Raw genomic sequence first — 15,151 nt, 5'->3', positions numbered from 1 at the left:
GGCGACCCTGAGAGCTGATACTTGTACCTTCGGGAACCTAAAAGTCATGTCATTGCGGAACTATTCTTTGTTTCTCTCTAGGGACTTCCTGCACGAACAACCAAACCAATTTTAAAAAAAAAATAAAAGCCATGCAAATGAAAGCAACCTGGGAGATGCAGGTTTAAAACCACGGTTTTGACAGTTTTATATTCTCTTATCTATGAGAGGATTAACAGCCCTGATAACCAGTCCTCTATAACTGCGATTTCCCTTACTAGATGTTGTCCTAGTTTCCAAGCTGAACAGTAGGTCGGTCAGCCAGCCTTAGAATTGCTCTTACAGTCTTTTGTCTCAAATAATGCCAGCTATTCAATCTTCTTTCTTATGTGCTTAAAAATTTATAGGATATTACTTATTGTTTCAAATGGCTGCCTCAAGAGATCACCTATTATTTTGTTCTTTCCCTTAACTAGACTAGTTTATGCATGGGCTTAACATTATTCATATGTGTTGAAATTAAACCATGTATTAACTCCCTCAGATCTACTGCAGATCCTTGCTTTTATTGAAGAAGGTGATCTAATCACTGAGAAAGTCTAGTGGATTGTGAATTTGGAAACCAACTGAAAATATCTCAATGACATTCTTCCACAAGAAGAATGCCTTTTCAAAGCTGAAGTGCTATATACTATGTTGCTTCAGCTTTGTAACACATGGGTTCCTGATTAAAATACAGGGTCTCCTCTGGTGGGGAAAAAATACCTGGACATTTGGACAGCATGGAACACATGAAGAAGCGGTGCAAAAGTATGAAGCCTTTTAAGGAAAAAGGATAACCTTTCAGCTCAGATGCAATTACTGCTCCATGGGAACAGAATAATGGTGATAAACCATCTATACAGAGGATACTTGAGAGCAAATTTCAGAACACCTTCAAAAGCATGCCTGGACAGATATCTTCAAAGTCTTCTTCCAAAGACAACAGTCAAATGTGCACATGTATATTCTTCCATTGTAAAACATGAAGAAGCACTTCCCTCCTAAGCAGTCATGCCCAAAGTGTAGCTGATCTTCTGAAGGCATGACCACAACACTACGACTAAGGGAGGGAGCACACGGAAGTAAAAGGAGCAAAAGCATTGCCGAGATGACTAAAGACAGGGACAGCGGTATGACCTAACCAGGAACTCAGGGCAAGCCACCCTCCACACAAGCAGAACGCCAACCATGGATACATATCCAGGCCATTTTTGTCACTTTTACTAATCTTGGTTTCACAAACTGTGCCGGAGGGCAGGTTTGCTCTCCAGAGCTGAACACACTCACGCTTCCCTGACAAAACTGCAGAAGTGGCTGCAGTCAGGCTTGTAGCGTGCAGGCAATAAAATGACAATGCTCTGAAGCACCTCTGAAAAGAGCTCATGTGAAGGAGATGAATTCTGCAGAGCTGATAACCAGGCAGTCCCTCAGTCGGTAACACATACCTACTCGTGGTTATGCAAGGTGAACAGGGACACGGAAAGGATAGAAAGAAAAAAAAGAAGCAAAGGCATATCCACACAAAATCTTCCAAAAAGCTAAAAAGCTGCTGACCACTTTGCCAGGGAATCCTTGTGGTCCACTCAACGCTATTCCGGAGGGGAAAGCAGGACATGTACAGAGAGGAACGCATGCAGGAACGCCGCTCCTGGTCCCGTTTGGTCCAGGAGGCAGAGCCTAGCAGGAACGGCCTCAACAGTCATCAGGCATGAGTAGACATGGGGTTATAATACCCTAACAGATGGGCTGTCTCTAAAGGGAGAAAACAACAGACTCATCCCTGGCAGGATCTGAGAAAAGTTGGTGGGGAAAAAAAGAAGGAAATAATAGTTTATCCCTTCGCTCTCCTCCATCCAAATTAGCGAACCAGTGATTTTCAGAATGCCCACAGGGAATTAACTTCACTGCATCCTTGACTGAAAGAGTAATGGGCATAAAACAACACCACAAAAGGAAGAGGAATTAACAAGAATATAAGAAAAGATGCTTGTGAGGGGAAAAAACACGATTACCTACATCATAAATGCATTTCCTTCTTCTGCATGACACACCACGAGCTTTCACAGGAGCCAGCTGAAGTAGTATTATAATGAAATACCAAGTATGATATAAAGTAATTATATTACCCAGAAGATGTTAAGAGACCATACTTTTCTTAACATATTTATGCTGAAAATTGTATTCCTGCTCTCCAAAGCAACAGGGCCCAGAAATCGCTGTAACTGGTTTGCCACCCAGCCTGGAAAAAACCTGACCACTTTTAGTTACTCTGGAAGGTCACACTCAAATGGAGACTGCAAAGATCCTTTCAATAATGGAAGCTGTGCACTGGTTTTTACGACTGGTCAGTCATGTCACATGATGCTGCTCTTGACTGAAAGAGCATGAATATTAACGTTTTATAAATAAAAGCCTTTAATATACAGGAATTATGTAATTAGCTTTTCCTGAATGATCACATCAGCAGGATTCAATTTCCCTAAAGTTCATAAAAGGACTGTAAAAAGGGATGAGCAGGGCCACGTTCTGCTTTTCCTCCACAGGAAAATTTGCACATTAATGGTTTGCTGAGCCTTGCATAATGTAAGTATGCAGCCAGTATCTTCTATTACCAATACTCAAATTCTGCATGCAGGCTTGAGAGACAAGTAGCAATGGTGCAATCCCTCTCTTTCCAACATATTTCCTATGGAGCTGTCCCCAAAATGAACCGCAGGAACTTTTCCTCATCTCCCTCCTTGGCCTTGAGGAAAAGAAAAAAATATTGTGACGAGCTCGTTTTGCTTTCTTGCAAAGATATGCCAGCAGCTTCATAAGAGCTAATTTCCTCAGAGAGACAATGTGAATTGAGGTGCCCAAGCGGAGAAATACACAGAAATGAGAGAAAGAGAAAAGCAGGGGACTAGAAGACAGGGTGCGGGGGGTTGGGGGAGAGCATACCATAAAAAATGCCAGTACTATGCACTCTATAATGAAGAGAAGGGTAAGGAAGGAAAAAGAACAGTTATTGCATTTAAATAAAACATTAAGAGAAGACACTGGAAAAGCAAAAAGAAAAAGAAACAGTTCAGAAAAGAAAACAGGCAGGACTACATCTAGTAAAGCCATTAAAACCATTAAATGGCTATCACCCTCTCAGAAAACTAACATTCCTGCCTGCAAATACTTGCACACACTCTTACATAGGAATGGCAAAATCTCGAGCCCTGAAAAGCACTTCGGCATGTGCTTCACTCACAAGCTCCAAGTACTTCAATTGACGTCAGTAAGAGTATTCATGTATTTGAGACAGGCACGTGCTACAGTGCTTTGCTGGATCGAAACTGAGGGTGCATTTCCACATCTCTTTTTAATCCGCAGCAAAGCTGAAGAGGTCCTTGTGCCCCACCATTCCCTTAACTGTGCCACTAGAAAGTCTTTGCAGGCTTGTACTCAAACCAGACCATTTAAAGATGAGGGGGTGGGGGAAGAAAGAAGATAAGAGCACTGGCATAACTACTTTCTAAGCCAGGTAATTTCAGTGATGCTATTTCGTATGCAGCTCTGTAGTTGTACTGACATGGCCAAAGTGCGCTGTGAACTCTACCATGAAGGAAGGATCAGCAGGGTCACCAGTGCTGGCTTCAATGCTGAGAAAAAGGCATGTGATGCCACATCCTGATGTCCCTATAATCAAAGCAAACCTTGAGTTTTTTGTGGCTTCTTGATTTGACACGGTTTGGCCTTCTCACACTACTTGGAAACCTGGGGCAAAAATGCATCAGCACTTCAGTTCACTTGCACATTCAATAGACACAAGTGGTTTTAACAAGAGAAGCTATCTGAACTTGTTCTTCAGTAGTACAAGATAAACCAAATAAAGACATGGGAAATTTATGGAGGAACTTCCTTCAGTAGAGAACAGTACAGTAGCTTCACTTCCACAGTGAAGCTCTTGTTTTTTGGGGTGGGTGCATGTGGGTGTTGAATTAAAAAGAGTACTTGTTCTTCTATCACACTTAGCAGTGGAACCCAGCTTCCAGTAGCACAGCTATCTTAATTTTATTTTCTTCCCCTTTTTTCTTCTATTCTTTAAGTTTAAAATTGTTCAAATCCTATCTAAGCAAGCATAACACGTAACACCAGTAGTACATTTTTAACCCTCTTCTAACATATTCTAGCAGTTTGGAAATTATTATGACGCTGCCATGACCACAGGCACAAACATCTTCAGCTTCATTATAATCTATGTGGCCTAAATTCGTTTCAACCTTACATAATATTCACCATGCTTCCAACAGTAGGACAGTACAGCAAAATCCATGCCCAAACAATCCTTAGAACAGACAAGTACAGCTAATTTTGTTTGCTAGCAAATAAAACATCTATCTTGACTCCTGTTTAGTCATAATTTCACAGCCCATTTAAGCTCACACTATTGCTAACAGAAGCAATCAAACCCCCTCCCTTGCCACTTCATTTGTGTCTCTGCAACACCTTCCCCAGACCAAGTATTTTTACAGCTGCATCACACACTGCAATATTAAATGAATCCATACTGAAAATCAAACATATTTTGCCAGTTCAGTTTTAACCTGGAAAGTCCCCAATCTGCAGTGGGAGCTATCACCTGGTACACATGTTGGCCTGCAGGAGAGAGGAGGAACAGGCAACCAAAGGAAGGCTAAACCGCCTCTTTCAGCACAGTGCAGGCTTAAAGCGATCATAAAAACACTGGTCTCCATATTCACACTGTTGTTACTCTAGGCAAAACACAAAAGCTACACACAGGACATTTCTGCCTCAGATAGGAAGAAGGCGACAGTAGGACAGGACCAGTTTCTCTCAACGGCTACTTCTTGGTTTTGTAGTTTTTATTATTCAATGCATCACAGACAGACTTGAAAAATGAAAAAGCCAGCTTCAAAATTATTTGCCATTAGGACAACCATTATTTCTTCCAAGTTATAAATAATTCACAAGCTACAGTTACTGTAACATGTGGTAACTCCAGCTTTTAAGTAACACGAAGCCTCTTTGTTTTACAAAGTGGTATTACTGTGTCCCCATTACATGTTGAATAACCAGAAGAAAAAAAAATTAACATTGGTAAAAGCTTTTCAAACTTAAGATAAAGGCCTCAGTAGCAGAAAGACTACCTTCTTCTTACAATCTTACTTGGGTGTAATACAGCTTTTAATAAATGATTAGAGGAAATACTAGTCCATCACATTAACTTCTACTTTATATCCAAAACTGAAAAGGACACTCCCCAGTCTCAGAAAGCCAGTCTGCATGATGGCAATAGTCCATGAGAATTTTCATCATCACTATGCTTCGGGGGGGAGAGTGACTATCAATCAGAAAACCACATCTCGGGTGTCCATCTGTGTCATCCTTCTATGAAAAACACTCACATTAAGGCCGGTCATTTGGAACATTACCCAAAAAGGAACCACATACAACACCAGCTTAGTGATCAGTCAACTTTACAAACATTAACAGAAAACCTTCTTTTCACTTGGCTTTTGAGTTTTATAAACTCAAAAGTCTGGACCAGGTTTTGTAGGGCTGAAACCAAACCAGAAGCAGTTCTATTTTTTTTCAGCCCGAGTTGAGTTAAGGAGTTAATTGATCTGGCATACGTGCAGGGCTGGAAATTTGTATTGTGGGGCTTTTAGCATGCACACTGCAGCTGAGAGATTTGGCTTACAACTTTGATGTACCAAAAAGAACTCTGTGGGACAAACTGGCTGAAAGTAATATCCATGAAATAAAAAAGCCGAGAAAGAAGGAAACATATCCTCCCTTCTCTAAATCACTCTTAGTCTGCCTAACAGGCACCTTATAAAAAGAAAAAAACTATAAGCATATGGTGGTAGCCTGCAGCAACTTCAAACTCTAAATGCAATTTCTAAACTATGTACTTTTTGGGCATAAAGATTCCCAGCTTTTGAACAGCATAGAAAATGATATGCTAAATACAACAATGAATAAAAATAATGTGAGCATCTCAAAGAGTGAGACACTGGACAGACTCTTGTCCAAGACTCATGGTTTCGGTCCACTTTATTAGCAGCGACCTCAAAAAATATTTGTACATTGCAATTCGCTTGACTCGCATGCTTTACATCTTCAAGTTCCTCTCTGTATTTCTTAAAAATGCAGGTCATTTCCAAACGTAGCCAGAAAATTATTATTAGCTGTTTAAATTGAGTTGTCAGGGCCCAGGGGCAACTGAATTCCTGCCACTGAGGAGCCTCAAAAGCTTACTGTCTCAGTCAGATTCCCCAAAACGCAGCGTGACTAGCACGATGCCTAGCACAAGACTAAAGTTTACCCACTGCAGTAGCAAGATTTTTTTATCCAGAAGAAAATAAAGCACAATCGTCAAAAAGACCGTCCTTCCTCTAACATACCAATGTGGGAAAGGGCAGAGAAGACTGTCCTGTTCTTGTGGGCAGCGAAGGAAAAAAAACACCAAGTCAAAATGCCAGTACACAACATTGTCCAGAAACATTGGGGAACATGCATCTCTACCCACTCACATAAATCTGTTTTAAAAATAGGCACATGGCTGATTTCCATATGCATATAGCTGAAAGAGCCAATAATTTCCCCAAATTCATTCCCTTCGTTCTTTATTTAAAAGCATGCATTGCTTCAACACTAATCTGCAAGCAAAGCTAAAAAGGAATTGCTCGTAATATACAGTTATCCTAACTTGGCTCAGACAACACAGTATCAAAGTGCAAAACTAAGATTAGTAGATTATGTCAGAATGAGCTCCCATGGTTTATTTTTGAACTTTATAAATATCGTTAGCCAGTCATCATAGCATGCATGTGCCAAAACATGCTAATCTCCTGCAACGATCACGTCATCCAAAAGATGTCAGACCTGCAAGGCAAGCTCAAAGAACTGAAAGCAGAGCGCAGGGACGCGAATACCACAAGCCCTCCCGGAGGACGGCAGCAGGCCAGAGTTTCTCAACTTGATTCTTACTATCTGCATTTCTTCCAGCCTTTAGGAAGTAAAAGCAATATAGTAACAGCCACAGATCCAAAGCTGCCTTTTTGCAGAGCAAATCAAGGGAAGAACCTGGCAGAAAAGACCACAGAGCACAAGTAGGATAGACCGAGCAGATTACACATTACAGAAGAGAGACAGTTAGAAAGGGTTAAGTTACGCCCTTCAAGTGATGCAATTATAAACTCTTCTGGGGGCATCACCACATTTTTGCTAAACAGATTTTAGCAATGTCAAAATGTCTGAGTGCAGCTGTAGCAATCCTACAGGCACTAAACCGAACCTGACCAGGAACGACCCTTGCTCCACAGGCCTGACCTAGATGCAGAAAATGTACGGGGACCTTAGTATAGGTTTCTCATTTTGTTTTCAATGCATTTTTATTTAATCACACAACCCCATTTCTGTGCCTGATTAAAGCAGGTTTTGTTCCCCCAGATAAAAATATGGGATATGGTTTATGATGCGTCAGTCCGGGATGAGACATCTGCTGCAGAGATGCTGAAGCAGTTTCGGATGCCACTCTTCCCTACGCGAAGCGGTAGAACGATGATTTCCACCTGAGCGTTTTTGCCTTGCTTCCATGCTCAGCCAAGCTGGTCACTCCGAACAGCTTTCTGCAGCAGCATAAATTAAGCCGATAAACTTTGCGCGGGAGCAGATGGGGTACACTCACACCATCTGTCTGCTTGCAGACCGGGGAGCCGTGATCTCTAGCGGAGAGCCTTGAGACACGGCGCTGAGCATGGCGATGATCTCGGACACCGCTCAGCCTTGCCGCCGATCGTGGCCACACTTGCACAGCAAGTCAAAGAGCAGCATTTTACAGCTTCAGACCCTTCATCTGCACAAGGAAGCGACAGACAAAAAGAAAGCACAGGTGGAGGGGAAGAGACCTAGCATATTTTCAAACAAGCCCTTGCTGCTATAATTAAAGGGTTTATTCCTTTCCCACAGCCTGCCACTGGAAATACCAGGCCTCTGCCGGATTACCGAAGGAACAACATCAGAACAGGATGTCATTACACGAGGGAAAGTGTGAAACCTGAGCGAGGTGAAATGGCAAATGGCTTTAAACCTTCTACCTACTGATTCCTTGAGAAAACGTTTTTTTGTGACAGACTGAAATAAACTCACCCCTACAAATGAAAACCAAGAGTTCCCAAATAAAACCTGCCCGTTAAAAACCAAGAAGGATCACATCCAATATTCCCAGTAGTAATGAGCCAGCAAAACAACCCATCAAAGATCTAAGAGAACACCAAATACATTTTGGCAAGCATATTATTTCCTGTATCTGAATTTCAGCGCCAAGCACTCCTCACATACTAGACCCGAATTTTACAAGCGATTTGCAGCTTTTAAGCTTCCTGGTGGCTTCCTACCACTTAAAAACGCTTTAAATAAAAAACGGTAGTAAATATAAAAAGTATATGTGTACCATACCTCATCATTTACTTGGACATTAAACTCCAAGTATGTCGTACCCTTTTCTCTGAAGTGGGAACAACAGGTTAAGGGGCTTTGTATTGAAGGTGTAGAGCTGGAGCACAAAAACTGTCAGCTGAAGTTTTGGCCTGTAGCACAGGGACATTTAGGGCCATCAGCATCAGGAAACATTTAAGGGCAGCTCAGGTTTGGAAACTCTGAAATTTGCATTATTATACTTGAAAGTTAATGTCCCGTTAATCTTACACAGAGGCAGTCAAATCGATCAGCACTATTGTTTTCAGACTGTCTGCCCACTAAGGCAAACAATGCATCATTTACACTTGGTTTACATTTATAGCTGGGAAGAAAGACGGGCAGAGGACTAGGGGGAAAAACCCAGAATGTTTTAAATGCAAATTTGGATTTTGCAGCAATGCATGTATTCCTCTGCAAATTCCACATCTGCTAAATCACACAAAAGCTGGGTGCTTGTAATAAAAAATAATAAACGTGTCTCTGCTTTTCCTTTCCCTACTTTAAAATTACCTTTAAGCCTCCCTTTCGCTTGAGTGCTGCAAACTGGAAACTTTAGAAATGAAAGCAGCTGGTGTTTCCCTTTCCTCTCCAAGTTCAAGTTGATTGAATTCAGTCACTCTACAATAAAAATGGCCAAAAACCCCCGGAACCAACGCCAAAAAAACCATTTCCCGCCTCCTCAAGAACTTTCAGTTATGTTCAAAGCAGGAAATATCAGTAAAGCATATAAACAAAATATAGATTTTTAAACCTGGAGTCTCTTTAGCTTCAGACTATGAGATTTAAAAATTGACCTACTTTATGTAATACTCCCACAGCTGAGTCATCACAGTATCAACTGGTCTCTATCAGCTGCAGGGTATGATCATCACTCAAAAAAAAAAAAAGTATCCCTACTGAAATGCATCTTTTATTTTATTATTGTGTTAAAAATATTAATTATTTTAATAGACTGTTAATCTAACAGTCCAGGCCAAGATGGGGAGGGGGAAGACCTTGAAGAAAGTTTGAACCGCATAAAGCAGTCCCTGTTTAGCAGATGCTGTGCCTCGTAGCGAGAGCCTGTGAGCTACGGGACAGAGTATTGGACGGGGCTACAGAAATACAGATTAGTTCCATCTCTGCCACCGTTACAGTACGTAGCTTCAGGCAAGTAATTTAGGCTTCTTTCTGTTTCATCAAACAATAAAATGGAGGGAATGCAACTGCCTTACAGAATCAGCTGATGTTTATACCACACTTTAGCATATGTATAACATTAGCTGTTATTTTACATCTACAGAAAAGGAAGGGGTAATATATTTTTAATACTGGCTTAGTAGGCCTCATAAGGTGAAAGCACTTAATGAACATGAGAAACTCTTCACAGGGGCCTTGATTCATTATAATTTGCTCTGGACTGCATCTTACACAGAATTCTGGCTCACAGTCCATCGGAGTAAGTAGGAAACCATTAGTATCCCAGAGCAAAGCATTTGTTGATAGCAAAAAAGTAAATATTCTTTAAAGAAAAAGGACTTTAATTCCTAGTTTCACGCCATCCTATAGCCACTTACAACAAAACATTCTAGTCTCAACAGACCAGCAAAAGGTTAAGAGGAGCCCAAACTCAGCTCTCAAGTGTGGCTAGCATCCTTACACCATCAGCTGAACTTATACATTAAAAAAAAAGGGAGGAAAAAAAAAAAAAAGAGTTGAGCATGCTGTGCTGCTGAAATTGTTACTGCAAGCCTGAAAAAGACCCAGCACAAGAAAGCTCCGGAAGGTTATTTGAAATAAGATGCAACATAGACTGAATACTACCTCTGCTGCCACCGGTGTATTGGCGTTATTTCTTGCAGGAAGCGGTCAAACTTAAACATGCTGTCAGTTGTGGGGGTGAGGGAGGGAAATGAGGAAACTCCTGCATAAAACAAAGCAGGGCAGGAGGGTCGGGCTGAAGCCCCGGGGAACCCAGGGCCAGGCCCCTCCGCACAAACATCCCTTGCTCAGGAGGAGGTGGTGCTGCGTGGTCACTGTCCCCCCAGAACTCCCTGAGCCCACCTGAAGCGTGCCCCCAAGTAGACAGCATTGTTTCAAAGGCTGCAGCGCTCGCAGGAGCTCTCCTCGGACGTCTGCAGCACGCTAATCCTGGACAGGCCTTGCCAGCCCTCCTCTGAGGGGCTTACCAGGCCGTCCGTAGGTGAAGCGTGTCACCTCATGGCAGACTACAGCACTTTTACCTCTGCAAGGACAAGGAAACAAATCACACGAGGTGACAACAGTGACATTACTCCTTAATTATATTTTGCCATCTGCTACGGTGGCAGAACTGAGTAGGTATTTAAAGACAGTAATCCAGGTCTGATACTCCGAGACCTAAGCCAGCAAGAACAGAAGATTTGCTATTCGGCATCACAAAAATGGGCAGAAAAAACACACCTGTGAAATTATGCTTAAGACTTCAAAGCTTTTCATTTAAGAACTATTAATTCCAAGCGCATACTGAACGCAGTCTGGCTTCTCGGCTGATGCTTTACAAAGCTGTCAGTTTTCCGAGGCTTGAGCCAAGAGGCAATATTTGATATGTAAAGATGTTTGAGGAGGAGGAGGGTAAAGTGAGAAGAAAGAATTGTATGAGTCAGCCATAGTTCTTTTAAAAATTAAGCTATAGCATTTTTAAAGCACAGAACAAAAAGACATACATACACGGATTTCCTCATTCCTGGATTATCAGTCGCAAAAGATAACGCTCTCAAAGTTTAAGAGAACTTTTAATTGCGACCCCTTACAAAGTGGGGAGCCGAGCCCTGCGACAGTGGTCTGCAAAGCGCAGGCTTTACTCCATTGTTCTCACCACCTTTTTGTTTTCAGAATTCATTTCGCAAATGCCGAAAAGCAGCAGCAGCAGCAGCCTGAGCAGGCTCGGCTCCCGGTACGGCAAACCGGCAGCGGTATGAGCAGGAGCGGAGCCCCCGAAGCAGCACTCGGTGCCTGTGCGGCGAAGGGGGGGGGGTGTGTTACTCGGCCGGCCGCCTCGCTTCCCACGGTGGGGTCATCACCTCACGGGTCCGAGCACCGGGGTCCCCGCGGGGCCGGGCAGCAGGGCCCGAGGCTCGGCGGACTCATTGTTCCGGTAACGGGCCAAGGGAGGCCGGCCCCGCCGCCCCACAGGCCGCTGAGATGAGGCCTGGCTCCAGCCGCTGCCAGCTCGCACCGCCACCCGCTCCCGGGTCACCTGCGGCGGGGGAAGCTGGGTGCCCGGGCCGGGGGCCCGCCGCGGGGTGTCACCGGTGGGACCGAGTCTGACGACGGGGATGAGGTGGTGTGTGTGTTTAACGGCCCCCCCCCCACGTGGGACGAGCGGCCCCGACCCGGGAGCGGGCGGTCACACCTGCAGCCGCGCAGGCGGACAACAAAAGGCCCGGCTGGGCACCGGCAAAGAGGAGGAGGAGGAAGAGGCGGCGGCGGCGGCGGCCCGGCGTGCTGCGCCGGGCTGCCGCAGCGCCCGAAGGTCACGGGCAGGAGGAAACGTGCCACGCGTATCGCCGCGCCGCGTCCCCTCGGGCAGACGTGACCGGCCTTCCACGTTACGCGGGGCGCTGGTTCCCAACCTTCCCAACCCGAAACCAGCAGGGCCGGGCCGGGGCGGGCAGGGTGGGGCGGCCCCGCACCTGCTCACCTGGCCCCGGGGAGGCCAGGCCGGGCCGGGCCGCCCCCTCCCCCGCAGGGCCGCTGCCCCCAGGGCCTCCCCCCGCCCCCGGCGTGACGTCAGAGTCGAGGCGGGCCGGCGGGGGCGAGGGGGGGGAGCCGACGCGACGAAGATTCCACGGCGCGTAGGCCCTTCCCTTTGTGACGTCACGGGAGCAGGGCGAACCTGGCCGGGCGGCGGCGTGGCCGGCGGCCCGCGGGCTCCCGTCACAGCCCCGGCAACCTGTTGCTGCTGCTGCTGCCGCCGCCGTCCGCTGCCAGCGCGCCCCGCCAGCGCCCCCCCACCCCCCGCCGAAAATGAAAACGGGGGAAAGCGGGGGGGCAGAGAAAAGGCAGGGGGGTGTTAAAAAAAGAGGCGCCGCTGCGAAGTTGCGAGCGGGGAGCCCGCGGTCCGCCCCGCCGCGCTCGCCCCCGTCCCGCCTACCCCCGTCCCCCCAGCTCCCCCGGGACGTGGGGCCGGCGGGAGCCGCCTCCCCCCCCACACCCCCCCAGCTCGGCAGTGCGGGGGCGGCGCCGCATTGTGTGTGTGTGTGTGTGTGTGTCCCCTCCGGGAACAGCGGTGTGGGGCGATCTCCGCCCCCCCCTCTCCGCACACACCCCCACTCCCCCTTTCCTCCCCCCCCCCCTTAATAATTAACACCGCGGTGGTTTCCTCCCTCCCCCCGCCCCGCTTTTGTCTGCCTGCCTGGGAAACGTGGACGCCTCGCGTGTTTCGCCAGACTTTCCACCCGCCGTTCCCGTTTCGATGCAATACTTTAAACTCGCCGGCCCCGGGCTCCCCGCTCCTCTGCAATGCGGATGTATTTTAATTCGGAAATTTCAGAGGGGGAAGGGGGGGGCCCAGCTCCAAAATAACGCGCAGCCCCCCTTCCCCCTCCCCGGGCTGCGTTTCAGCGGGGCGGGCAATCGATAGCGGCAGTCAGCTGGAGTCAACTGCAGTTTTTACCAAATCTATAGAATAGCGAGGGAAAGTGTCCCGAAGGTCACCCTCCCTGCCAAGAAACACACACCCCCCCCACACGCTGAGAAAAAAAAAAATCGTCACAGTCGACAGGCGCGATATAAACTACAACTTTTAAAGCCTCCCATCAAACACACCCCAGAAAAGAGGGTTTATGTATCACCCCCGCCCCCCCCAAAAAAAAAAAATGTAAACGTGCAGATAAAAATTATTCGCCCGACTGCATATTTGGCTAATCGCCTCGGTTTTTCCAAACGTAAAGAAAAACTCCCCTACGCCAATCAAAACGTAACTGGAGCACGAACAAAAATCCAACTATCCATCCACATTTATACGTTTAAAGGATTAGACAATTACCAGGGATTGGCGAAGCGGTGGCATAAAGAGAGGCAGAAACACAGCCCGGGCTGCGCTGGATTAGCCCAAATTTTCGAGCAATCATCACGAATTCTTTTAAAACCGAGCCGTTTCCCCCATGATTAAAGTCAAGCCCGAGCACGGCGTTGCCCGTGAAGGCGAGGATTCCCGGCCGGGTTCGGATCCCACCGCCAGGCAAGGAAGCGAAGGAGCACGTAGGGGAGAGATGGGATGTGGTGGTGCGAGAAACGAGCTCGCCATAACCAGACACTCGGTTTCAACTTAAAGGGCTTTCAACAACCACCGCCGCCGCTTCACCAGGCGGGGACATACACACGCACATCATTAAAAAAAAAAAAAAAACAAAACAAAAAAAACCAAACAAAACCAAAAACCCAAACCCAAAAAACCCCAAACACCGCCACCCCCCCCTTCGCATGCAAAAGCGCAGTATTAATAAAACCGCTTGAAAAATGCAGTTTCGTGACATTACCGCGGCAGACCCCCGAGCTCCCCGCCTTTCATCTAAAACTAGATTATGATTGTGTCATTTGAGGTCAATACATTTATTCACTGGAGGAATCGCAAGGCAAATCTGGTTTTATAAGCGAACTGGATAGAAGGCTTCCCCGTTAAAAGGGGCCTCTGAAACTCCCCCACCACACCACAGAAAAATAAAATTCAGTATTACATTTGGTTCGAAACCCTTACAGCTGCAGGATTAGCTATAAACTTGACATTCACTGCCATTTCCTAAAACTGGGAGTCAAATGATATGTGTTACGACCACTTACGTATTTCTTTTGAATTATATTCCTCTTGGGTCTTTCTTTGCTCATTCTGGTATCCAAATTCTGATTGCAAAAGGGGACAATTGCTTCATGAATTAAAGCCGCGACAATTTAAAAAAAAAATACCGAAAAAATCCTGGGGGGAGGGGGTTGTTTGTAGTGGTATCTTGTAATCCGACTTTCTTTCCTCACAATGTGATTCTCCTAGCAATAAATCCGAGAAATGGGGGACGGGGGAAAAAAAAAAAAAAAAGACGAATGCAGAGGAAACAAAAAAACAAAATTCACTTTAGTGAAACATTATAATGGAAAATTTTCCCCCTAAATGAAAAAAAAAAAAAAACAAAAAAAAAAAAACAACGACGCCCTTGATATCCCCTTTTCTCTTTCTCAAGCCACCTAAGCGATCTGCAGGTCCTTAGTGTCAAGAGCTGTAGTTACATCTTGGAGAAGGAAAAGGGGCCGAAAGGAAGAAGATAAATAATCAAAGCGTTGGGAAGTCACGTTTGTGCCGCTGCGGCGGGGAAAAGCGGCGGAGACAACTCCAGCAGCGGCGGCGGCGGCGGCTCCGGCGGCTCCGGCTCCGGCGGCGGCGGCGAGGGCTGCACGCACCGTGTGTGTGTCTCCGCTCCTCCAGCTCCCCCCTAACCAATGAGAACAGCTCTCCGGCAGCAACTTTAAATGGACCTGGCGCTTTTTTTTTTTTTTTTTTTTAATGTATATGTCTGCGTGTGTGTGTGCGCGCGCGTGTGTGTGTATATATATATATACACACACACACGGGCAGACACGCACGCACGCACATACACACACACACACACACATACATACATACACCTCTTAGGGTCCGGCTTGA

General features: G+C 45.9%; 1 protein-coding gene across 4 annotated transcripts in view; it reads right to left on the bottom strand.

Annotated features, from left to right (window-relative positions):
- Nucleotides 1–15,151, bottom strand: part of JARID2 (jumonji and AT-rich interaction domain containing 2) — a 226,433-nt gene that overhangs the window by 210,817 nt on the left and 465 nt on the right. Inside the window, exon 1 of one of the 4 annotated variants that reach the window (XM_075083957.1) lies at nt 14,299–15,096. The exons of 1 other annotated variant lie outside the window; for it this stretch is intronic. In XM_075083957.1, coding sequence (XP_074940058.1) covers nt 14,299–14,343 — 45 coding nt within the window. In that variant the 5' untranslated portion in view covers nt 14,344–15,096. Of the gene's footprint in view, nt 1–12,871; nt 12,980–14,298; nt 15,097–15,151 lie in introns of those variants that run through there. 2 more of the 4 variants (XM_075083959.1, XM_075083960.1) reach the window with 2 other exon arrangements.

The sequence above is a fragment of the Phalacrocorax aristotelis genome, chromosome 2 (genome assembly GCF_949628215.1).
Source record: "Phalacrocorax aristotelis chromosome 2, bGulAri2.1, whole genome shotgun sequence".
Taxonomy (NCBI): Eukaryota; Metazoa; Chordata; class Aves; order Suliformes; family Phalacrocoracidae; genus Phalacrocorax; species Phalacrocorax aristotelis.
This window is presented reverse-complemented; position numbering and strand designations above follow the sequence as displayed.